We start from the raw sequence: 26,807 nt of genomic DNA, 5'->3' as shown, positions 1-26,807 counted from the left end.
CACAAGTTGTAGAATCTGTTTTCGTTCAGTCTTACTTGGTTTCATGCTACCAAGGCTGAGTAATGAGCGTATGCTATCAATTCAGTGGTGGGCTGTGACTTCATGCAGCTGTGACCTCAGTTCAGCACGTTCTTGTGCACTTGATGACTTTCTACTACTTAATTGTTTCCCCGGTGTGGACCAGTCAGCTATGCTTAGATTTTTAAGATAGTACCTTTTGTTTGCTCACTGAATTACAGTATTGTCTCTTTGGATTACGTGCAGATTAATGCAAACAAATGTGGATGTTCAAGATTTTTTATTGACCCAAATAAGCCCCTCCAGCTGATGTTTGGGTGCAGGTGAGGCATTGCGTGTCTCAAAGTGCTGAGAGCTGCGTAGGCTGCCTCAAAGTCAAACATCTTACTGCACATAGTCATATGCCTGCTTTTAACCCTCCATTAGGAGAAGCTGTCCTTGAAGTTTGTTGTTGCAGATTCTTGGTTCAGAATGGAAAGCCTCAGAGAAATGCTGCGTGGTATAGAGGTTCTGACTGCTTGGCTTCACAGTTCTGTATAACTGAACAAACTGCATGACTCTTTTCATATCTCTACGCTACTCCTCACTGCTGTGGGTGGGAACTGATGCTATATTATTACCCTAGAGGGTGTCTAGAGCGTATTTGAATTAGGAGGAGAAAAAAAGAAAAAGTGATATTTCCTTGAAAAACATGTTTTTCCAGTGCATACTTTCCAGTAACAACAAAATCTTATTGTATGTTTATTGTATTAAATTGAACATCCCAGTCAGCTCACTCGTCTCTCCAGTGTGACAGCAGTATGGATTCTTTGTTTTTTTCCAGATAGGAACATTGAACAGGTTTTATAAAAGTCCATGTTAGGTCTTAAAATAGCTTCTAGTGAAACTTGTTCTCCATTTCTCTTTAAAAATTAATTTTGCTTTCTTCTGCCTTTTCTCTTTACTGCCTTATTCTCAAAGTCCCCACCATTTTCTTTTTGTTGTTACCTTGCCATTATGGACACTGTGTGTCTAGTCCACTTTTCATGATGTTTTCCACTAATAATGAAAAATACAGGAGATAATGCTCAGTCCAGTGACTGGATGGCAGTTGAGATAGAAACTTCTATGAGCAGCATAAAATACTTGAGGAATATTTAAAATTACTTCTGAGAATATGATAACTCTCCTAACTGAATTTTAACATTTCTTGTTTAAACCCCAGATGTTGTGATGGTGGTTATTGTTTTAAATTATCTTATCTAAAGCCATGAGCTCTTGCATATCAGCTTTGTGAAGGTTTACTTGCTACCTTGATTACACATTACTTGATCTAGGTGAAACAAAAGGCCTTTTTTAACTGGGAAGGCTGAGGAGTTAATCAGAATTTTTGTTGTTGTTGTTTTTGTTTATTTTAATATTTTGTTTAATTTTTATTTTGTTTTAGATTTTTGTTTGTTCTAAAATAAAATCTGTTAAGTTTGCAAGTAAGATGTGATATGTGGTTATTCCAGTTTCATCTGGTTAACTTGGAACAGTAAGTAGTAATTTAAGCATGTTGGGAGTTCATTCATTTCTTAGCTAGATTAAGATGAAAATTTTATCTTAAACAACAACAGACAACACTTCAAGCCATTTTCATGTTTTTTTCATATATCTTTGCTGTTTTTACAGTATGTCTTAATTTTGGATTTTTTTTTTAATTCTTATAATTTCTTAACATTTGTACAATACATAGATGCAAGAAAATATTCAGACAACAGTATTATAACGTTTATAAGCTCTCCTTCTGCAGGTCAGATTGACGGTTTGCTGATGGCACGCTGCAAACCAGTGTTCAAATTAATGTCTGTAGTGCCCTCTTTTGAAAGCTGATGATCTAGTTTGTAGTCTTCTGTCACAAGGAGTAGAGGGAGATAATGAAAAAAAGTCAGTGTGATGAAATATAAAACTATATTTAGTTATTTATTTATTAAATGGTACGTTATAGTTACATTTTTCTGCCTCCTCCTATAAAGTACTTCATGAACCATAGACACCTTCCTTTTTAGATTCTTCTTCTGTATCCACGGTGCTTGTTGCATTTGTTGTTGTTGTTTTTTAACATATTTTGGTTTTGTGTGTGTGGTGCTTTCTGATTGTTTTTTGTTTTGCACAAGATGCTACTCTTCCAATTGTCTGACACTTTCTGTAAGACCTGCATAATTATCCTGAATTTGCTAACTAATACTCATCGCGCTTTAGATGGGCTGGTTAATTCTCTAATTATAAATAGCAGTGAGTGGTGGCTTTAATGCTGGCATATTTATTAACGCTCCTTTGTTACAACAGGGATTTTAAGCCTTTGCAGCTTTTGTATCTCTAAAGCTGTAAAGTATCTGTTCTATTTTCTTTCAGTATGACTAATCATAAATCATAGCCCAGGCCTGAGAGAAATGAATGGAAATAGGTTACAGTGCCTGAATAAGAACCTGTTTGCAACCAGGTTCTCTATTAGTGTGTCAATAAAAAGAGCCAGATCTGTGAGCAGGATCTCTCTGAAGGTTATTCATTCAGTTCTTTCTCTTGAGCTCCATACTTCTCCCCTTCCTCCAAATAAAAGATCCCTATCTTAATTTATTGTTGGAGTGTTTCCTTAACAGTAAATCACTGTAAGATGTCTTAACAACAGAAGTAAAATTGAAGGGGCACTTTTTTATCTTGTTAGTTTTCCCAGCAGAAAACTTCTAGCTAACAGTGCTTCTTCTGAAGACTAGTCTTGCATTAACATACGCTGTCTTCAGCGTTGACTGATGATTTTGTCTCTGAATTTTCTTAATAAATGTATCTTGCCTATCCTGCTAAGAAGACTAGTTGTGATAAATTTAGCATAGTCCTACTGAAGGATGGAAGGAAAATGCTAAATCGAAGAAAGTGTGTATAAAAACAAATGCAGTGAAAAAGTGGTGTTGATTGAACTCTTCTGCTGCCCTGTTCTTAGGGCGTGAATGCATTTGTAAATCTCTCCTTGGTAGTGCTATGTCCTGTCACACACAGTTGTCTCATTCCTGGTTAGAGTGATAATCATTCACCTTTATTGAAATGCTCCCACTCCACTGTTCCCTGTTATGAAGGAGCCAAAGAGAAGACCTGAAAGTAACAGTATTTTCAAAATGACTGTATTGTGGATATTGAGCTTAGCATATTTTCTTCTAGTTCTGGCACTCAGACATATCAGAGTACCCATTCTCTTCTCAACAACCTTCAGCTTCTCCCCTTTCCACCCATCATTAACAAGGGGTGCCTTAAAAGGCAGACTAGTGGTGAAAGAAGACTAAGTCTTTTGGCTTGAAATTGCATCACTTTGAAGTCTTTGTGTGATTTTTGCCATCGTCTTTTTAAATGTGCTTTGGATACTCAAATCACAGAATCACAGAAGGACCAGGGTTGGAAGGGACCTCAAGGATCATGAATCTCCAACCCCCTGCCACACGCAGGGCCACCAACCTCCTCGTTTAATGCTAGACCAAGCTGCCCAGGGCCCCATCCAATCTGGCCTTGAACATCTCTAGGGATGGGGCATCCACAACCTCTCTGGGCAGCCTGTTCCAGTACCTCACCACTCTCTCTGTAAAGAATTTCCCTCTGACGTCCAACCTAAATCTTCCCTCCCTCAACTTAAAACCATTTCCCCTCATCCTGCTGTTATCTACCCTTTCAACAAGTTGATTCCCCTCCTGTTTGTAGGCTCCCTTTAGGTATTGAAATGCTGCGATGAGGTCACCCCGCAGCCTTCTTTTCTCCAGGCTGAACAAGCCCAGCTCCCTCAGCCTGTCCTCATAGGGGAGGTGCTCCAGTCCCCGATCATCTTTGTGGCCCTCCTCTGGACCCTCTCCAACAGTTCCCTGTCTTTCTTGTACTGGGGGCTCCAGACTTGGACACAGTACTCCAGATGGGGCCTCACAAGAGCAGAGTAGAGGGGAACAATCACCTCCCTGTCCCTGTTGGCCACCTCTCTTTTGATAGAGCCCAGGATCCCATTTGCCTTGTGAGCCACGAGGGCACACTGCTGGCTCATATTACGTTTTTCATCCATCAAGACCCCCAGGTCCTTCTCCACAGGGTTGCTCTCAAGGACCAGTCCTTCCAGTCTGTAGGGATGCCTGAGATTCCTCTGGCCCAAGTGCAGAACTCTGCACTTTGCCGTGTTGAACCTCATCAGGTTCACCTGGGCTCACCTTTCTAGCCTCTTGAGGTCCCTCTGAATGGCATCCCTTCCTTCAACTGTGTTGACCGCACTGCTCAGCTTGGTGTCGTCAGCAAACTTGCTGAGGGTGCACTCAATTCCATCATCGATGTCATTGATAAAGATGTTAAAGAGCACCAGTCCCAAGACAGATCCCTGGGGGACGCCGCTCGTTACCAGCCTCCACCTGGACTTAGAGCCATTGATGACCACCCTCTGTCTTCGGCCTTTCAACCAGTTTCTTATCCATCGAGTGGTCCACCCATCAAATCCACATCCCTCCAGTTTGGAGTTAAGGATGTGGTGGGGGACCATGTCAAAGGCCTTGCTCAAGTCCAGATAAATGACATCGGTTGCCTTTCCCTTGTCCACCAATGCCATCACTCCATCATAAAAGGCCTCCAGATTGGGCAAGCATGACCTTCCTTTGGTGAAGCCGTGCTGGCTGTCATGGATCACACACCCTTTCCTCATGTGATCAAGGATGTCATCCAGGATGATCTGTTCCATGATCTTCCCAGGCACAGAGGTGAGACTCACTGGCCTGTAGTTCCCGGGGTCCTCCTTGCTCCCTTTCTTGTAAATGGGAGTGATGTGACCCTTTCTCCAGTCATCAGGGAACTCACCTGACAGCCACGACTTTTCAAATGTGATGGAGAGCGGCTCGGCAACCACCTCAGCCAGCTCCTTCAGAACCCTGGGATGCACGCCATTCGGCCCCACAGACTTGTACACATTCAGTCTCATGAGGCGGTCTCAGACCTGCTCTGTCCTCACAGCGGGGGAGATTTACCACCCCAGTCCCCACCCAGAGATGTAGGGACGCAGGGCTCAGGGGCGGGAGAAGTACTGGAATCCTGGCCGCCAGTGAAGACTGAGGCAAAGAACTCGTTCAGTACCTCAGCCTTCTCTTCATCTGTTGAAGCCAGTTCTCCTTTTACATTTACCAAAGGAGGTACACTCGCTTTGGCCTGTCTCTTCTGGCCAATGTACCTGTAGAAAGTCTTCCTATTGTTTTTCACGTCCCTCGCCAAGTTCAGTTCCGCCTGCACCTTGGCTTTCCTGATCCCACATCTGCAAGTCCAGACGGCATCCCTGTATTCTTCCCAGGTGACGCACCCTTGTTTCCAGAGCTTGTATGCACCTTTCTTCGCCCTCAGCATGCCCAGCAGGTCCTTACTGAGCCACGCCAGCTTCCTACCTCCTCTTCCGTCTTTCTTGTTCAGAGGGACAGAGAGTTCTTGCGCACTCAGGAAGGCATCCTTGAAGAGTAACAGCTCTCCTCAACATTTTTGTTTTTAAAGAAAGCATCCCAGGGGATCTCGGCCAACATTGAACAGCTTAAAGTTTTCTCTCCCAAAGTTCAGGGTCCTGACACCACTCTTCACCAGGCCCACATCCCTCGAAATCACAAACTCGACCAGAGCGTGGTCACTGCAACCCAGGCTGCCTCCAACATTAACACCATTAATGATTTCCTCCGCATTGGTGAGCAGCAGGTCCAGCAAAGCTTCACCTCTGGTCGGTCTGTCCAACACCTGGACCAGAAGGTTATCGTCAACACATTCCAGGAGCCTCCTAGACGTCTTGCAACTTGCCATGTGGTCTATCCAGGAGGTATCTGGATGGTTGAAGTCCCCCATCAGGACAAGAGCCTGTGAGCACAAAGCCTCCTGCATCTGAAGCAAGAAAGCCTTGTCAACAGTCTCCCCTTGATCAGGTGGCCTGTAGTATACTCCTATCACCAGCTGGCCTTTGTTAGACCCATCCCTAATTCTAGCCCATAGGCTCTCAACCTGATCCTGACTGTTACTCAGAGGAAGCTCCTCACAATCTATCCACTCTTTGACACAGAGGGCATCTCCTCCACCTTCCTACCTAGCCTATTTCTTCTAAAGAGCCGGTAGCCCTCAATGGTGGTATTCCAGTTGTGGGAATCATCCCACCATGTATAAAGGCACTTCAGCTGAGCTTTCCGTCTCACCGCCTTTATACATGATCTAGGTTCCCCTAGAACAGCAGCAAATCCCCTTAATAGAAAATGGAAAACAAGATACTATGAAGCTGCTGCCAGCCCAAAGACATGTGGTTTGTCTCTGAGAAATTCTGATAGCAATGTGCAGAGGGTGGAAAATGCACACTGATCTTTTCTGAAGTGAAGCCTACTTATATACGTGTACATCTTGATGTTTATCTTGACACAAGATGCTGAACAGAGTGCAGAAGGCATGTTTGCTCTTGGTTGTTATCTGAAACAAGTCCTGAGGCAGAGAGCAGTGCCAGCATTTCATTTGAGTCTGTCTGTGACTTCCATTTGTAAAATCTGTGGTTGGAGAACAGCGTAGAGAGAAAGAAAATAGATGCAAGACAAGACACAGGAATATAAAAAGATAAGAAATAGCCAAAGAAATGACTTCCATGAGGAGAAGCAAGTGAGTTAAAAATACGAATGGTTCAAAATTTATCATGGGGGGTAACATGGAAAGTGCAAATGGGTTTGAAGCGGGTGAGTTCAAGAAGAAACAGGTAAAATATAAGAAATTAAAAGCAAGAACGGCTGCACTGAGTGCAGTGGTATAGCAATGCTAGGCATTGTTATTCAAGCTGCCATGAGTTACTGGGTAGCGTGGAATCGTCTGTCTTTTGTGGAGGTTGCTTTTGTTGTTCCATAATTCTTTAGGGGGGAAGGAGTGGAGAGACAGTGTCCTTTTCTGACATTGATACAATGTGAGATCTGCTGCAGCTAGGGGTTACCTTGTAATGTCCACTTGTTTTTGTTTAGGCTGGAGTTACAGTTTGTGCTTGTTATCTGGCTGAGGAAGAATTCTGTGTTTTTGAGGGCCTGTGATAACAATGACTTGTTACTAATAACATTTTCTTACTTGGTAGATAATTACTCTTTCAGCCATTCTCGGCTTTCCTCTTCCTTCCCACGCATCCTCCTCTCCTTCACCCTCCCTGCTCTCTGCATCATTTCTAAAAACCCTGCACCATTGAACTGCTTCTTTTTTTTCCCATATGATCTTGTGATCCATTACTAGGTAGGACTGATTGATTGAGGATGAGTGGAAAAGAGCTCCGTTGTCTCCTATATCTCATTTTTTGTAATTAGTTCTGCCATTCTAGAAAAGGGGCTTTTAAATAAATTGAGCAATTTTGCTACCTTCCAATTCCTCCTTGGAAATTTAATGGCAGAACATGTGAGCTTCCTATGTGTCAGCTTGCTCTTGCACACAAATTCTATTGCCTTCATTAGGATGCTGTGCTGTAAGGTGGAGAAGGCAAGGAGTATTTTAGTATTTGTGCATATTTCTTATGAATATTTATGAAATCATCTCATATAGCAGTGCAGTACTCCCTATATTTGGCGACAGACCACCTGTATCTCTTAACTGAAGAACTAAAGTACATCGTTCTCCGAAATGATTTATCATTTACAAAAGCCAGACCTTTGTCATTTATGTTCCTGCTTAATATTCATGAGTCCTGCCGAAAACAAAGCTTATGGTGGCAGTAAAGTTCTGGATGGATTCTTTTTGTTCAGTTGCAGATCCTGGCAGAAAATTATTTAGTATTCTTTTGTTTTTGTTTTGTATGAAGGAATTTCCTATTTTCTTAAGACATTGGTTTTTATATCAGTATAGTTTACTTTTATATAAATATTGTAACACGTAACACTACATCTTGTTATTTTCAGTTTCATGGTTACTCTTTTCTTTTTACATTCCTCTTTAGTTTTCTTGTTTCAAAATATTTACAGTTCAGAGCAGGCCTTATTTTTTTTCAAGAGTCTGAGAAAGGCATGACCATGCTTGGATATACTAACAAGTAAACTGTTGATACTTCAGGTCTACTTAAAGAGGATTTCTACAGTTAATTACGAAGGATGTTTATCTTAAAGTTCGCAGCATTGGCGTATGTTACTGTGAACTGCTGGGCTGAGGTGAAAGGGAAGAATAAGGAGGAAGCAGAGTTTATTAATAGACTCCTGGATGACGAAGGCTTAGCAGTGTGTGCTGGTTGACTTTTGCTGTGGGACTGGTTGTAACAGTTGAAAGAGAATTTGGGATGAAAAACACAGCAAAGAAAGCTGTGCAGGTGCACTACGCATTCTGTTATGCTTTTATGCTTTTGTCTTCTGTCTTAATAAATCACTTAATAAAATTTTGGTGTGTTTTCCTAAAGCAGTTTTACAGAAATATTTAGGCTAAAAGAGATAAAATAGCCTGGTAATCTATATAGTTCTCAGTACTGCTCATTTCCCAAAATAATGTCTTTAAAGAGTTAAATTTTATTCATTCAGGAGCTTTCCTGAACAAAGTTATGGGAAATAAAGACTGAGGTATTGTACTACCAGAGTAGTAGTCTTGACATTTCATAAGTGTTTAATTTCTTTTACTGGGAGATGGGAAATATTGTTGGCTTTACACAAATCAAAAAGTGAGTGTCATTTTGTTTGCAAATCAGCTGGAATTCCATAAAGCTTTTGTGCTTAGCGTACTTAGCAGAACATTGTTCTTTTTTTTTTGTTTGTTTGGTTTGATTTGGTTTGTTGTTTGAGAAAGACACAACTTCTAACTTCAGTTTTTCAGTATCACTTGATCCCAGTTGTAATTTTAAAGCTTTTATTCATCAGTGCTGAGTGGTGTTACACCTTATTGTTGACAAGTATTTAGCCAAGATGTGTTTTCTTCTAATGTGAAAAATCTGTTTTTCGAGTTCATTGTTGCTTTAAAACTTGTAGTGTGCTATGCTAATTTCAAAGGCTGAAGCTTTGAGTTCTGTTATTACATTTCTTCTACTTAAAAAGTTTCACTACTATCCTAAAGTGGAGTACAACTAGCAAACTTAGTGTGTTGCAGATTAAGAAAAATTAGTTTGTCAGAGGAACAAAGCCATTCTAAGTCTAAAAAAAAGTAGTGTTTTTTTTTTTTTTCCCCAGATATTGTTTTAAGATGAGTAGTTGAGGAATTTGTGATTTGAAAAATCACAGCTTATAAAGCGATCTAGAGAATGGAGTAAGAGTTATCTTAATAAAAGTATATGTGGAAAGTATGTGAAATTGGAGATACTGAAAAGAAATGGACATAATTTGTGTAAGATTTAGGACTTGATCACTCTTAGGAAGGTAATCCAAGTGCAAATTGTTAAACAGTGTATTAAAGTTGAAAAATTTTTGCAGGTGATAAGAATTAATAGCCATTTAATGGCAGCATGACTTAAACAACAGCAATCCAAAGAGCTCTGGCCTGTCAATTTTCTGAAATGGAACAAGGAGTGCACAATGATCTGGAACATCCTGCTGAAAAAATCAGTATTTGTATTCTTTTAAATCATGGGACAAGTCCAGGATGCTTCCAAAAGGTTATAATTGCTAATAAAATGGACAGCACTGAGCATGGAGAATGTTTTATTCTAAACAGCTAGTAAGTACTGCATTCTATGAACAGTAGCTTGGATCAGCCAAGCACACCATCATGTTGGTTATGTGATATGTTCTTTTCAACTTGCAGGAGAAATGAAAGCAAGCTGTGTATCTGTCAACAAAAATGTTTTGCAAAAAGCAATCAAAAGTTTAAAGGTAGGGGTGAAGGGGGAGGAGAGGGTTTCTAAGCTAAAATGTGCTTGCTACCGAAGAAGTACCATACTTCCCCATGACAACATTTGGCACGCCATCAGTATGGCTCAGTTCTGGCTACCTTTCCTACCTGCATCTCAGGTAGACCATGTCAGGTGAGAAAGATATAGAAATGATTCCATGCTGAGTGCAGAAGACCAAAGAAGCTTCCTAAGTCTCTTGAAATCACAGAAGTCTTTGAGCTGGGAACAGAATTTGATTTGGATTTGTATTTCTGCGTGAAAGAGGAAAGCAGCAGAGCACATAGATACAAAATATACTATGCATTGTAGGCCAGTTGGCTGCTTATTCTTTGTAATCCAAGAAGAGAACTGTTATAGTAAGGCAGTAGGCTGACAGTGATTCAGAACATAAGCTGATTGTAAAATGGCTTTAGTACAACAAAGCAGGTTGTGCTCACATTTGGAAATGGAGTGTCTTTCGGATACATGCTTTATCTGACATACTTTAGACTGTTTTGCAGAGTTAAAATTCTATTTCATGACTGAATTATGTTCTCCTGAAGGACCTTGATAAACTCTAAAGGTGGGTCCATATGAACCTAATGAAGTTTAACAAAGCCAAGTGCAAAATTTTTCACTTGGGTTGAGGTAATCCCAGATATGTATAGAGTCTGGGAGAAGAACTCCTTGAGAGTAGCTCTGCTGAGAAGGACTTAGAGGTTCTGGTAGATTAGAAAACTTAACATGAGCCAGCAGTGTCTGCTTGCAGCCTGCAGGACCAGCGGTATCCTGGGTTCCATTAGAAGAGGAGGGAGGCCAGCAGGGAAGGAGAGCGGATTGTACCCCTCTATTCTGCATTCATGAGGACCCATCTGGAGTACTGCGTCCAAGTCCAGGGATCCCAACTCAGGAAAGATTTGGAGCTTTTGGAGAGGACCCAGAGGAGAGCTATGAAGATGATCTAAGGGCTGGAGCACTTCTCCTATGAAGGAACTGGGCTTGTTCAGCCTAGAGAAGAGAAGGCTGTGGAGAGAGCTCATTGTGGCCTTCCAGTATTTAAAGGGAGTTTTTAAACATTGGGGAAATCAACTTTTACACGGGTAGAAAGTGATAGGACAAGGGGAAATGGTTTAAAACTAAAGGAAGGGAGATTTAGATTAGATGTCAGGAGGAAGGCTTTTTTTTACTAAGAGAGTAGTAAGGTGCTGGAACAGACTGCCCAGAGAGGCTGTGGATGCCCCATCCCTGGAGGTGTTTAAGGCCAGGTTGGATGGAGCCCTGGGCAATCTGATCTAGGACTTGATCTAGCAGTTGGCAGACCTGTCTATGGCAGGGGGATTGGAACTTGATATTCCTTGAGCTTCCTTCCAACTCAAGCCATTCTGTGATTGTATATATATATATATAGACAAATACACACATATCTGAAAGTGTATTAGCCCATTATAAATTTAAATACTTACTTGTTAACTGTAATATGAAAATCGCTTTCCAAAGTCAATTTTAACTTCAATGGGCATGATATTTAAGCAAGAAAGTGTTCCTCTAACTGTTCCATCATAGCTTTTTCAGAACTACTGTTACATGAGAGTTTTCTTTTGGCATACCAACTTTTCAGGAAATTATGTGCTGCTTAAGGAAAAAAAAAAAGAAAGGAAAGGGTTTATTTCAGTCCCAGAATAGCTACCCAAGTTTCCTTTTATATTAACAGGTGTGTTTTGCTTTGATAATGCTTCTAACAATTCGTCTGATACATTTTATAGATGTAAAAAGCATCAAAATATCATTTCAAAAGTTGTATTCAGATAAATGAATTGTGGATGAAAGTCAAGCATGCTTGATTATTAAAGTTACCATTTGGAACATCTTGTTCACTTCTGAAGCAGATGTTGTTCTCTGTTTAGTCAGCCTTTTATTTGAAAAGTTATTCCTAAAGACTGCTGTAATGGCTAAATTTACCAAATTATTTGAAGAAAAAGTTATCAAATTACAAGTGGGGGAGAAGCTTTGTAATAGGTCTTTAAGGCTTCAGTGCAATAAAAATAATAACAATTGAATTTGTTGATGCAATTGGTCCCAGATTTCAACCATAATTTTCTCATTAGGTTTGGATTACATCTGTATTAAACCTTCATCTCTTTAGAGACTTCAATTTATTTACTGCTGTTTCTTTTGCAGATCATTTCCCTCAGTAAGTGACGATAAGAATGAATGGCCATATATCAAATACCCCTCCTGGTGGCTATGGAAGTTATTCTCCTCAAATCAAGTAAGTTTATGCCTTTGATTTTCCTTCTGTGGACAGAAAAATATTTTGTATTTTTTCCTTATGCTTTCATTTTGAGTAGAGCTATGATTATTAGAGCTCAATAGAATAACACAAATGCGGTTTCTCTAAAAGAGCATGCAGCTTCCAAATTAATAAATAATATCTGACTGATTTTTGTATTAGTGGAAGAGTAAAGCTATATTACTGGGTGATGTCATCTGGCACAGAAAAATAAATTGCTGTAGACACAATACAATTATGACATGACACAGAGATGTCTTCATGTGACTGAGATGTTTAAGAGTAGCTGTGAGTGAAAATATTCTTGTGCCTCGAGGATGAGGCTGCCCTTTCCATCTGTGAGGAAATATAATTTCCCAGAAACAGAACTGAGCAACCATTGCTTTCCTTGGAAGTGTTGCCTTTTTTGAGATAGGAAGATGTTGCCTGTGTCAGAAGTGTGGCACTAGGCTCATTCACACTGTTAATGAGAATTGGCCTAATCTAATGCAAAAGTTTTTACGTGACTCATTATTGTTGTTATGCTAGAAGAAAGTTGGATCGTCTTTCCATTTGTTGTAGGCAATGATATTCCTTTTACTTCTTTTATGAAAAGCACTTGAAACTGTTAAAAACACCACTTGTGTACATAAGCAGGAGGCAAAATGCTACCAAGTCTTTGGCATTATTGTTACTTGATAGTAATCAGTGTTACTTACATTATGGGAGTATTTATATGTATGTCACAGCCCCCACTGTGTGTGATGTTGTTAACAAGAAATAGCACAGGAGGGCTTCTAACCCAAGTGAAGGATGCTTCATTATATTCATGATGTAGAACCAGTATCCAGTAGCATCTCCTTTGTTGCAAACACTGTAGGTATGTGTAGCCCTATGGAAGGGGAAAGTTTTATTCTGTGTCCATGTTTTTGTAGAAATTACATTCATACAGAAGTTAACCTGAAATTTTTCCTCCCAGTGGCTATGGCTCACCAACATTTGCTCAGGCAGAGAGGGAGCAGAATTCCAGAACAAGTGCAAAGGCTCTTTATGGTAAGGTGGCAGAAAGTTTCTGAATTTCTATGTTAGAATTGTTATTTAAATGTTGATTGTGATGTCTTTGTATATATTTTATTTAGATATTTTATATATGTATGTATAAAAAACTGAAATTGGGTATGTAAATGTTTATAGATAAGTACATTGTTATATATCTATTAATTTCTATTAACAAAAATGAAATTACTAGAGGATTTTATTGTTATTGAAACTAATGTGGCTGGTTATGAAATATTTTTGCCTCTTTCTTAGCAGAAAACTCCCACCTGCTAACTTTTAAGGCAGCAACATTTAAGGCATTTGTCAGAAAACTAAGAGTGATAAGGAAAAGGCACTCAAGGATCTAGCTGTGCTATACGTTTGATCCATGCTTTGTGTCTCCCTCTCCTTGCCCAACTTTATGCTCAGTTAGGAGAAAGGGAATTTACAATAGTATTACTATTATTTGACACAAGGATTTCGAGGAGCTTATATTTGGTGTAACAGATATGAAGTCCTACTTGGCCTGCTATTTTTGACAGGTTTTGTAACTGTCAAATGTGCTGTTATTTAGAAATGCCTGAAGTCTGTACTTACCAACTGGGGATGCTAGTATTTTTCTGAGAATGGAAAAATAAAGTTTGTAGTGAAAATGAAGTCCTGTATTGGACCCCTCACACCTCAGACAGCTTTTAGGGAAAAAAAATTCACTCAGAGGATGGTGAGGCACTGGCACAGGCTGCCCAGAGAGGTTGTGGATGCCCATCCCTGGAGGCATTCAAGGTCAGGCTGGATGGGGCCTTGGGCAGCCTGAGCTATTGGGTGGGAACTCTGCCTTCAACATGAGAGGTTGGAACTGGATGATTTTTAAGATCCCTTCCAACCCAAACCATTCCATGATTTCCCTTGTTGAATTTAACACCCCTTCCCCAGGGTAAGAAACCAGAAAGCTGCATCTAGTAATTGCAACATCCCTATTGGTAATTAGTCTTGCCTCCCTCCTGTTTTGAGTTGAGTAATGGCCAGGAGGGACCTCATGAGGGCAGGGGAGTGATGGCCGGTTGCTTTGTGGTTTTAGAGCATTACATTTCCCCTTGGAAGGACCCCCTTACGAGCATTCTGTCAGGCTGTGTTGGCTATTCACCTGTGAACACATAAGAACTTAATTGTATTGGTTGCACTGTTGACTTTTAAACTGCTCTGAAATTCTTGTGGCTAAAACTTAAGGAGATTGGAAGTCTCTTGATTTGTATCCCCTGAGAAGAGAGGTGAGAAAATACTGATGTGGTTTGGAGGCAGAAAGCACTGTGCTAGAGTATATGAAAGTCCACTTCCAGAAAAATCAGCAGACAGAAGAAGAAACTGTTTGAAATGTTTGCCATTTAAGAATGATGTTGCATATGAATAGTTCTCAGTTTAGACTTTTTTTTTTTTTCAGTGATATGTTACAGAAATCATTCACTTACATAGTATTAAAGGCAGGAACTGCAAGAGAGCAAAATCCTTCAGTAAGAGGAGTTTTCAACAGTGGTGTTTCTGCATCCTGTGTAGATTCACACGGCAAACTGATTGCATGTGTTGACAGAAATAGTGGGTGGTAACAGAAACCAGCAAGGGACATGTCTAAAAGCTCTTAGGGGATTATTTATTAGAGGCACTTTTCACTTTTCTCATTCCTGTTATGTCATCCAAATAATTTTTCAAAAGTATATGTTTTGAATGGACATGCTTAAGACACATTTAATCTTTAATCTTTGTGGGTCTTTATAGTGATACCTCTCTGAGCTTTTTCATGTCAAACATCATGGGATATTCATATGTAAGTAGAGGACAGGGACATGTGAGTAAATTTGAAATATATAATGGGAAACAGCCTATTACTTCTAAAATGTTTTATTGAATTTGTGTATTAATTGAAAATATTACCATGTAACTACAGTGTGGTGGCTCCTGTAAGATGAATTGTTGATCCTGGTTCACTTCCACTGCTAGCAGAGAGATCACACAATTGTGGTTTCAATTGCCAGGAATGAAGCAGAAGAATCAATTATTCTGAGTCTAAAGTAAAGATACATTGGCACAGCCTGTAGAGAGAGGTTCACACATTTTACTGCTTTATCTCTGTTTCGCATGCATAAAGAACAAGTCTGTCAGTATCACTAACTGTATGAGGGGGAGAAAACAGAAAAAACACCTAAAACTTTTCTCAAATTCAAGGCAGTTAGTTATATTTAGCAATCATGTTACATTTCTCCTGTGTTCCACATGCCTTCAGGGTTTCTTCCCATGCCACACTGAGGAATTTTTGTGCATGCTGTCCCAATGAGGTAGGAGGCAGCTAAGTGAAATGAGAATTGTTAATAACAGTTTAAAATGTACATTAGAAAATATTAATAATTAGTGCACAATTAATAGTTAATGCATGGATATTTTTTTTTTAATCCATGAGATTGAATGCCTGTGAATCAGATTGGAGGTCTCCTAGCTTTGTTTTTATTTTTTGCATGATGTATATCTTATATACAAATGACACTTAAGTAAATACTTCAAGTGTATCTATTTAGTAGATTCACTTATATATATATATAATTTTTTTTATGCACACTGATATATACATATAGATAGATAGATACATACATACATGCATATATATATATAAATAATTTTGGCATAGGAGTAATGTGGACTGTGCTTTTTGTTTTGATAAAATGTGACTTCGTAATATTAGGAGCTAAATTTGTCCATAACCAAGTTTCTTTTCTGGAAGACTTCTGAACATCATTTGTACTAGAGCACCTATCCATGGTTCCTGGGTTCCTAAGTCAGTACTTGATCTTGAATACAATTTCTTCTAGTCACAGTGAAGATCTTAAAACATCTCCCAGTCTGACTCTATATGTAGATATATGTATACAACACGAAGTTTAAATGTTGAGTGCCAGTGCTTGTTTTAGTAAGGTCATTCACAATTGTTCAGTCCTTTGGTCTTCAGACAGAAGGCTGACCACGCTGCTGGTGGGAAAGGTGGCTGGAATTTTATTTGTATTACAGGCAGTTCAGCTAAAAACTGGAGTCTTTGCTATCTCTGAAGTGGTTATCTGATAGCAAAAACTTGATTCCAATTGCCTTTTCTTGTGTCAAATAATTTCTTTCATCTATTTCCTGCCTGAAATGAAATGTTTTTGTAGTTGCATGACAAATGTTCCCCAGAATTTGGAGCAAAGATGCCCTTTACACATTCTTATAATTTTATTTCATTATTTAACTCCTCATCTCTCCATCTGAAATGAATTTTGGCTCTTACTCTCATCTGTTTTTCTAGCATTAGCTTCTCCATCTGTCTTCTGCAGCTCTGCTCGCATGGAGACAGGCAGCATTAGCTGGAGCCAGTAGCCAGAGCTGCACTGGGGATTTGCCAGTGAGTGACAAATGACACATTGCGGAGCAGCTCTGTTCTGCAGCAGTCATAAGATAGTAGTTTTCTCCAAATTGGAAGATGTTACAAAAGCAACCCATCAGGAAGGGCCGGGTGTTTTATATATTGTGTTTCTCATGGCTGTGATTAGGTGCTAGAAGTGAAATTGCATGTCTGTATTTGTACTGCTCAAATACCTCATTCAGAGCAAGAAATGCAGTGTAATAGAGTCTGTTAAAATAAGCTTTTCGTGTAACATTCTTGTGTTGTTTGATGCTCAGTTGAATTAAAATGACAACTGACTTCTAAACACTGCACCTTTTCTGATAGCTATTTCCCTGTAGTCATCAGGGAGAAGACTGACATCAAGAATCTCTGAAAGCAATAGCCTTTAATCCTCTAATAATAACATTTGTACTTAAAAAGTTTTGACCTTTCTCCTTGGATGTGTTAGATCACATCTCCTGTACTTTGCTCTGAGTCTGAAGTTGAGCTTTTCCAGCTGATGTAATTCCTAAAGGGGTATCAGCAATCACTCTAATGAATGGACAGTAGTAAAATAAGCATTGTGTTTTTCTGCTTCTCAATGCATGGTAATAATCTAAACTGTCACTTCAGGATTCATAAGACAGCTCATGAGACACTTAATCCATCTGTATGTAGATTGCAATCTAATTTCAGAGCTTTGTCTCTTTGTATACAGTATAGATATTTTCCAATTTCCTTATGGAAGGGGAAGATGGGATCAGCCATTATTCTTCTTTGCAGTATCATAGCTGGAGCACTGATAACATTTATTACATCTGGCCTATGAAATTATTTGTAAGATACCAGTGGAGGTCTAGGCACTGGAATTCTTCCTTTTAATTTTAGCCTCCGGGAACTGAAAATTTGTTTGTATCTAAATGTAGCATAGCCCTAGCTAGTGCCAGCTGTGCTTCGGGTCATCCGTGAAGACTCAGCCTCAGACCTTTTATATTTGGTAAGGTTTTTCCTTATTTAGATAAGGAATTAGATTCATCTTAGAATCACTGAATATCTTAAGTTGAAAGGGACCCACAAGGGGCCAACTCCTGGCTCTGCACAGCACCATCCAAAATTCAGACCTTATGTCTGTGAATGTTATCCAAATGCTCTTTGAACTCTGGCAGCTTGGGCCCATGCCCACTGCCCTGAGGATCCTGTTCCATGCTCACCATCCTCTCAGGGAAGAACCTTTTTCTAACATCTTGCTGTAATTCATTTATCTATGTGGTCTGGGCAGTGGAACAGAGTCAGAATCAGTACAGTTTATTAGACAACTTCCTAATTTTTCATTTAAATGCATCCTCTTCCAATGGGAAAATAGGTAAGAAAGGACTCAGCTATGTCAGGTTGTGTTAATAGCTCTGCCGCACATGACTTTGAGCAGTGTGGTGTTTTTGTCTGAAACTATGGAACAGTTACTTTTCCAAACAGTGTAGTGTTCTCTCACAGAAGTAATTGGGGAAAGCCCAGAGTTTTTAGTGTAGTGAGGGCAGTGAACAGTCCTGTTTGTCTGTGTACTTTACTGTTTAGTGTGTTTTTGGCTTGGCTAAAAGCCTTTGGTTGAGAGTTTGAGGTGGTTTTTTTCTATCATTTTCTGGTGTTTCTGTGTCTGCTTCCAAGTTTAATATAAAGTCAGCATCTTTTCACATCTTTTTAAAACCAGATATGTTATCCATTCCTGATGAGTGAATTCAATAAGTTCACAAAGGCATGAAGAGCAGTAGCATTGCTCCACATCAGAAAGAAGCAAAAATATTTTCTGTGGATCAGTGTATGCCTTCCTTTGAAAAGTTTGATAGCTAGTAGATCTTAAGGTCAGAGTCATGAGTGAATAGCTGTTCTGCTTTTAAGTTTATTGCACTTGCTTTGAGAGAAATTTTATTTTGCCCAAATTTCTCTGGGTTGCATTTATGGTAGATTGTGATTAAGAATTTAACTTTGGTGACTTCTGCTGTGATTTTCTTTTTATATTTACTTCTATATTTTCCTTTATCAGAGGGAAAGTATATTAGATAAATTGTGTGTAGCACACCAGCTGGATTTGAATTAACTGGTATTAAGGCTGCACTGCATTTTATGTATTGGATGTAAGATCTGTAATAAAGAGAATAAACAGAAAAAGAAGATAGCTGTGATTGCTTTATTCATCACATCTTGAAGCCTCTGTTGTAGAATCTCACTTCTTGTTCAATAACTCTTTTCATGGGTGAAAAGACTTCTGAGAGGCTGAAATTGATCTGGAGGATTAGGAGATTGAAGCAGAACACAGAAAACAATTTTTTCCAATGTAAGGGCTTGACCCTGGCCAGCAACTGAGGGCCTTCCCTGAGTGAGTTGCTTGGCTGCTACCCCTCCCTCCCCTGCAGCCTATTAGGGTAGAGAATAGAAAGAGCAACAGCAAAAAAAAAAAAAAAAAAAAAACAACTCCTGGATTGAAATAAAGCCAGTTTAATAAGTGAAGGAAAGAGAGGGAGGGAAAAGCACTAGAAAGAAATAAATGAAAAAAAAACAAAACAAAACAAATAATGCAGGCATTTTGCTTTGCTCACCACCTCCCAACCTCCTGCAAGCAGATCAGTGCTCCGGGCATCAGTTACTTTGGAAATACCACCACTCAGTTGTATTGCTGAGCATGGCTTTATTGTTCTATATGCAGTGGAACTCTGGTTAGTTTGGGCCAGCTGGCCTTACCATGTACCTTTGCTAACTCTTGGGTACCTCCCAGCAACTTACTTGGGGGACAGACGGAGAAACAGTAATGGTCTCTATGCTGTGCAAATGCTGCTCAGCAATAGCTTAAACATTACCAGTGCTGCTATAGTCACAAATCCCAAACACAGCCCCATGCAAACTGCTGTGAAAATAATTCTGTCCTATTCAGACATGATGCATTCAGTAAGTCAGCAAATTATGTTGCTCATTTTCAGTAACAGAGTATGAATTATTAGTATTTGAATATCATATAATAAGTCAAGGGAAGTTTTCAGGTATTCTGTAAAAGTGGTCAGAATAATAACAGTGATGTTTTTTGCTGGAAATCCAACGCGATGGCACATCAGCAGAAGGGGTACAGCAGGGTTTATGCATCCTCCTCTCTGAGTGCAAGGTCAGAGTTTGCAGAGGATTGCAGTTTGTCTGTTTGGTTTTTACTTTTTTCATTGTGTTGTGCTTATATTATCATGTGGAGACTTCATTCATTCATTCACATCCTTTATGACACTTTCTGCAGCACAACTTATGCCAGGCAGCCAGGAAAATTTGCTCTCTGGGAGTTTGGGCTATTAGCAGCTGGGCTGACTCTGTAAGGAAAGGAGATCCACTTTCTAAATATTAGGTTGAAAAACAAAGGTTGAGGAAAAACACTTCCAGAAACAACTGAAGAATTTTGCCTGATACTGAGGTACTTATTAGAAAGATAGAAGGGCCTGTAGGATAACAAAGGATAAGTTAGATCTCTAATGGGTTCTAATAAACATTCTGCCAGCATAAACATGTTTATAAAATAAATAAGTGAACTGGAATTACTGCTGAACGCAATATGGACTGTCAGTTTTTGTGGTTACCGTAATTTTATTTATTATCACAGACACTGGCTTTTGCTAATTGAAAATTCTGTTGAAGTTCTTGTTGCTGACCTGTTGTAATTAAAAATGAAGAACTTGAGGGGTTCTCTTTCGCTCTCAAATGTAGGCAACCACAGCTTTTATTATCACTCAGAAAGCTCTTTCTTACATAAACACTATTGTTCTCACTGTGACATGGTGTGCTGAAAAACTTACCATCTTATCTAGTGTGAGTGCTGTGCTGCTCTGTGGAAGAGGATGTGCTTGTCAGTGCTGCAAGTGCTTCTGGATATCCTAAAGCAGGACAAAAATTCTGGAAAACGGGGCATGAACTTTCAAAAGTTGCTCTCTGCTTTTTCATTCCTTTGGAGTCTCCCCTTATGGAAGACTTTCCATGCTTAAAGCCACTCTGACTGTTATTGCTTGCAGGATTCATAAGCTTTGCAGTGGATGTAAGATTCCTTATCTTGGTTTCATTTGTTGTCATTAAAAATAATTCTCTTTTTCACCTCAAAAAGATACTAATCAGAGTTGAACGTTGGATGTATTGTTAATTGAAACATGGCACTTTTTAATTATTATTTTCTAGGCCTATTTTCTTTCCTACTGGACAGCATTTTATAGTCTGTAATGAAGGATTGTTAACTAATCCCCTTGGAGATGCAAATAATTGTAATGAGTTAAACCAGATACTGTTTTTTAATTCCCTTATTTTGTTAGGTACAGATGGACTTTACTTCTTCAGATCATCATCCAAACAAAAAAAGAAAGGTAGCAAGTCAGACAGTACTGCTGTTTTGCTGGGGTGTGCATGTGTGTGTGCCTATTGTCCTTAGAAGAATAAGAATCAAACAGAATACCTAAATAACATGCTGCAAAAGCAGGAATATTAATCACAGTTGGAATCAGTCCTGTCCTGGGATTTTGAGGTAACAGGTGATGAAGTTGAAGTATCTGTTTTAAACTGTTCACATACCTAGTTAAAAAAAATCTGATAATCCATGGCATTCTTCAATTCGATGATTGCAGTGCAGATTTCTTGTGCTAAACCGAGCAAGCTGAGTAGCTGTTGTAGGGTAGCAGGATGGCTCTGATGCATGAGCTGTGTCTGCCTTTAAGAAGGGGACTCTGAGCCAAGGAGGGGTTTTAAAAATTGGGAATTGGATTGTCTTTCATGAGGCTCACTGAGAATTGAAGAGATAAGGGATGTGATGATAAAGGGTAACAAAATACCCTTTTAAGTAAGTGAGGGCATTCCTTTCCTTGTCAGTACCCAAGATTCCTGTGTGAAGAAACCCTGGTCACAGGAGAGCTTTTTAAAGTATTTCATGCATTGTGTCCTCCCTGCAGATCTCTCTACATTGCAGATCATGTGGTCATTAGTAGTAGTTTTAATTTTGCAAAAAGTAACTAATATCTCCTGTCAACAGAAGCATGCACTTTCATTTTGCCCCTACATACTCCAATTGGATATGATGAAATGAACGAAACATCAGTTGCACACATTTCCTTCCAAACACAATCAAACTGCCTATTCTATTTGAAGATCAGAAGTCAAGGTATTCAGTGAACCATAGAGGAAAAAAATTAGGAAATGCTTAGTTTCCTTGAGTTTCTCTCAGTGACTTTATTGCTTAGTCAGTACTCTGATGTTTCAAATTGGACTATTTCATTGGTTATCAGGGGAAAAAAAGAGGAAAGCTCCCTGTGCATTGTATTGAAAATTCAAAATAAAATTGAAAAGTGAAGTGTGTGAGGTTTTGTTTTTGTTTTGTTTTGTTTGGTTTGGTTTGGTTTGGTTTTTTTGGAAGTATTCAACTACATTCATTAGTTTTTAGTGTGGGTGTGTGTTGTGTCCTCATCTTGTATATGTCCTTCCCTCCTCTCCAGGTTTGATGTTAATCAATTGTGGGGAGTAAAAGGCAAACTGTTTCTGATTTTGCAGCATTGTGTTTTGTTCAGCTGAAAAAGATTTCTGTTCTATTTAATGTTTATGTTGATACAGCTTTTGGCTTCTTTTTTCCTTCTTTCTTTCTATGAATATTTCTACATTACTGACTCAACAAACAGAATATACTAGGGAGAAATAAATGTTGACACAGATTGGGTCTGCCAGTGGCTTTGTTTTTTGTGAGAGTTGTATATGTCTGAAAACTCTTTTACATTCTTGCAAAGGCAACACTGCAAGTTACCATGTTGCTACCAAGTGGAAAGCCAGTGATTTTTAAGTCAGGCTTCCCAATGAAGCATTTCCAGCCAGAACACTGCTTCCATCTGGTGCCACCAAGACAAGATAGCTGGCTTTTAACATCAGCATAAGTATGGTTCTTGATGGAGTGTGTGAGCATGTAGCTTTTTTTTTTTCTTTTTTTTCTGAATACAAAAATAACCACAGCTCACCTTCTGCTTTCATATCTACAGCTCGTTTTAAGCATCTCTGAGAAGTATCCAGAACACAGTATGGTAAGAAGGCAAATGAATAATTCTTTTCTTTTCTCTCAATCTTTAGAACAAAGAAAGAACTATGCACGGGACAGTGCCAGCAGCATATCGGAAACTTCCCAGTATCACGTAGAGGTGAGATGAGGATGTATGACAAAGCCATCTACCCATTACAGCTTTTGGTTATACTGTGATTTTTGCTTACACGAAATTTGAGGATAATGTGCTTGAAGACATATGAATCTTCCAAAATATCCTGCCAGCCCGAGGTCACTTCAGAACAGATTACACTGAAACGTATCACATTCTCTAGCTTTGCCATAAAGAGCTGGAATTTTGATGTAGAAAAATGTAAACAAAGTCGTGTGTAGTTTGGCAAATGGAGAGGGCTTCTCAATGGGACGGCAGCTCAGTGTGCTATGTTGCCCTGTTTCTGAACCTATTATATTGCAGGGATAAGGCAGGCCATTAGCAAGGAAGGCTGACTCATAATTAATATAAATACCTTGATTATTTATAAACAACAGAGGTGTCATAATAGTTAGAAAAAGCTGGGTACTAAGCCCTAAAAGCCTTAGTGAATCTACTGTTAGTGGTGATATTCTGCCTGCACAGACTCTTCCCCAGTGAGAAATGCAAAATACTTTCCTTCCTATCTTAAGCTGCTTTGCAGAAATACTCTGTGCTGCTGTCATATTCTGTCCAGAAGTAGACAAGTATTAAATATTCAACAAAGTAAGCCTGGGTGCTTATATGTAGTCTGTAGGCACTTCTGGGTGCTATTCCTCATTATGCAGTCTTTCTTTTGAGAAACCTTTTTCCTTTACCATCAGAACATTGTCATGGGTTTAACTGAATTTTGAAAAAAAAAGTAGATTCCCAGGTTCTTTTAGCTGGGTTTTAAATTTAGCTGTAAATTGTGAGATTGTATGCAGAAGAGTCTTCATTCCAAGTACTTCTATCCTTGATCAGCTCGCAAAGGAACGTTTATGTTGCTTTTAATTATCTGTCTGTATTTAGCTTCTGTGTAACCATTTTGGTACTCCGCTGGCATAAAAATTAGTACTTGTATTTGAAGTTTAAGTATTCCTGTGTGAGCAGTCAGCAGGGTTTGTCTCACTTTTTAAAATACTTTGATTATATGCAGCTTGTATCTAGTCTCTTGTCTGTCATTAACATGTGCTGTTATCCTGTAATAGAAGAAAGCTCACTTAATTCTTTTAAGCTATTTATAAGATAGGTGCACAGGCATACATTAAAATCGGTTCAGCTTGAGTGACTGTATTCAGGTCTTAAAGAAGAATGTGAAGCTGGAGTTGTGCCTGGATAAAATTAAATAACTTTATAGGTTGTGTTACATGGCTTATATGTTTAAGGAGAAATTGTCAAAACTTTAAAGAGAGGGAAACTAGTTGAGGCGATGCCTGTGAGTAGTGTTTCATTACTAGATCATTAATGAAAATTGGAGAATATTCCAAGTTGACAGTGAGCAAACATAATTTATATACTACACTTCTATTGTGCTCTGCATAAAAGAAGCAACTACCCTGTCTGTAAGGTATTCCAGTCAGATGCAAGCCCATGATGTTTGCCATCAATGTGTTAGCTGGCGGCTCTGGGAGAGATAGGGATGCTCCAGGCCAGGGTGGTGGTGGATATGTGCTGGCAGTGTGTTTCTGCGAGGCTTCTACTGGTGCTTTTTGGATTCAGCTTGCCAATAGAGACAGGTGTTCACTTCTCAAGAAAGCTAACTAAATACTCAGGATTTAATTCTCACTGTGATACCTGAAAGATGTCATAATATGCCTTCCAGTGTAACCATATTCTGCAGTGAGGAAATGACAGAGGATGGCAAGCAGCAAGTTTAAAATGACATTATGGACTAAACAACCTTCCCTATGGCATATTGGTTGATTCTGTCATAAAAGGCACTTTCATTCATGAATTATTTGTATTGCTCTGTCATGGCAATTTGAATACTGACATTGCCTAGTGATAATGAAGATTACAATTCTGTTATTATTTTAATGTGTGTGTCATTCACCAGCATTTGACCACCTTTGTTCTGGACCGAAAAGAAGCAATGATTACAGTAGATGATGGAATAAGGAAGCTGAAATTATTGGATGCTAAAGGCAAAGTGTGGACTCAAGATATGATTCTTCAAGTGGATGACAAAGCTGTCAGTTTGGTGGACTTGGAATCAAAGGTACGATCTGTGAGTGGCAGTCTCATTTTCAGAGAGAGAAAGAAAGGGAAGGGACAGAAAAAATGATGTGTGTGAGATTTGGTATTTTAATTAGCTTATTATCACTTTCTCTTTTTAACTCATGCAGCTTTTTTTGAGATCAGGACACTGAATATTAAGACTCTTTTTTTCTCCTTTTTTTTTTCTTGGTTTTTGTTTCCCTTCTGGCAGAATGAACTGGAGAATTTTCCTTTAAGCACAATTCAGCATTGCCAAGCTGTGATGAATGCATGCAATTACAATTCAATTCTTGCATTAGTATGTAAAGAACCAACTCAGAACAAGCCAGATTTGCATCTTTTCCAATGTGATGAGATTAAGGTAAGGTGGTAATGGAGATCTTCTATGACTTATTTCAGCTGGGGAAATCTTATGAATTGGCAAGTACAATGGGTAAAATAAAATAAACTGATTCATAGGAAATTATTATGTTCTTTTATTCTTATAAGTGTAGTTCAAGCTTCATGCATTTATGATATCTACATGAGTTGCAGTATGCTAATATAAGCAGCATAGTATATCTTGTAAGAAAAGATGTATGTAAGCTGAATCTTTAGTGCATGTGCAAATATGTTATTATTGTAAATATTGATTCTTGGGCTCTGTAGTTGTTCATTTGTGTTTGTAAAGGACCAAAGCTCTGGAATATGCATATCATTTGCATTCACACTTCTAAGAGGTGTAAAATAGTTTGAGTTATCTCAGATTTATTTTATAATCTGGAAAGAACTCATCCAAGTCCTGAGTCTTTCCTACTCCTTCCCTTTTTCTACTCTTTTTGCCAATGAACAGATAAGCCTCCCCAACATTTCTGCCTCTGCATTTCTGTCCTGCAGGAGAGATTGTAAAATGGTAAATATTGCTTGCAAGAGGGACAAAAGAAGGAAAGAGATTGTTTATCTCTGATTAAAATATTCCCTTCAAGCTTCCAGAGTAAATATTTTTAATGCATTCAATGCAATGCTTCTTCATTTCCAGGATTATAAATGTTAATGTGTTATTTACTCCACATAATTGGTATTTCTTTCAGTTTCGCTCAATCATTTTATGGTTTGTTTGGTTTTTTTCTCCAGTCACATCTTAGGAGTTTATATCGTTGTCTTAAAACATCACATTGCTAATTGTATTGTGCAAACATCTTGAAATTGGTTCATTGCAAGTGGTGTGAAGATTGCTGATTGTGTGACCTGTTGCACAAAATTTGTTGTTTCAATGAAAACTGGGATCCTGTGAGTTCAGTTTGCACTATGCTAAATAATGCAGCAGTCCCCTTTTAAGATCTGGTTGGACACAGCCTCCAAAGGTGTATAGTGGTCTCTTCAGACTTCTATCTTTTGAAGTTCTTCCAGTGTGTGCAAATAAAATTGCAGAATGCATAAGCATGACTTGAAGTCTGGGATCCCTTTTTCCTTCTGAGATATCATTTGAGTCTGTGACCTTATCCTAGGTTCTGTTCCTTTTCCGTAAGCCTTGGCTCTTCTTGAGATGTTAGATCTTATTCATTGCCTTCTTAATGCTTTCGATCAGAACACATAACAAACTTCAGGAGCCTCTGCAATAGCAGTTTATTCAAAATTAATTGCATTTCAGTCAGTCAACATTTTCTAAAGAAACACAATTGTTAAATAATAAATATAAATAGTGTAATTAATGATATACTTTTGTTCCTCAAATCCTGTCAAGTTGTTCAACTAATTCTTTAACCTTCTTCTATCTCATTATGTTCTGAAAAGTCCGTTAATCTCTCAATTCAGTGAAGATTTCTAGTCCCAGTAGTTACATATTCCTCCTAAGAAGTTACATGTTTTTTTTTCCAAGAGGTAGAACTTGTAAAATGAGCTAGACATGGACAGATCTGGGCCTTGACAAGTTGTATAGGAAATTAATTTGTCAGCTCAAGATATGTAACAGAGCATCCTGAATACTATGAGAAGCTGTGACCTATTTAATGCAAGATCTATTAAAATAATGCCCTAGACATGTATCAGAATTTCACTTATAGG

General features: G+C 38.8%; 1 protein-coding gene across 5 annotated transcripts in view; it reads left to right on the top strand.

Moving 5' to 3' along the window:
* EPS8 (EGFR pathway substrate 8, signaling adaptor) overlaps positions 1-26,807 on the top strand; it is a 134,996-nt gene that overhangs the window by 68,740 nt on the left and 39,449 nt on the right. For all 5 annotated transcript variants that reach the window (XM_031589926.2, XM_031589927.2, XM_031589925.2 and 2 more), the window contains exons 2-6: positions 11,981-12,071; positions 13,051-13,124; positions 22,624-22,691; positions 24,604-24,765; positions 24,976-25,125. In XM_031589926.2, the coding sequence (XP_031445786.2) occupies positions 12,010-12,071; positions 13,051-13,124; positions 22,624-22,691; positions 24,604-24,765; positions 24,976-25,125 (516 nt within the window). In that variant the 5' untranslated portion in view covers positions 11,981-12,009. The remainder of the gene's footprint in view (positions 1-11,980; positions 12,072-13,050; positions 13,125-22,623; positions 22,692-24,603; positions 24,766-24,975; positions 25,126-26,807) is intronic.

Source organism: Phasianus colchicus, chromosome 1, assembly GCF_987193195.1.
Source record: "Phasianus colchicus chromosome 1, bPhaCol1.hap1.1, whole genome shotgun sequence".
Classification (NCBI taxonomy): Eukaryota; Metazoa; Chordata; class Aves; order Galliformes; family Phasianidae; genus Phasianus; species Phasianus colchicus.
The sequence above is the reverse complement of the archived record's forward strand: the minus strand, read 5'-3'. Positions and strand labels throughout refer to the sequence as shown.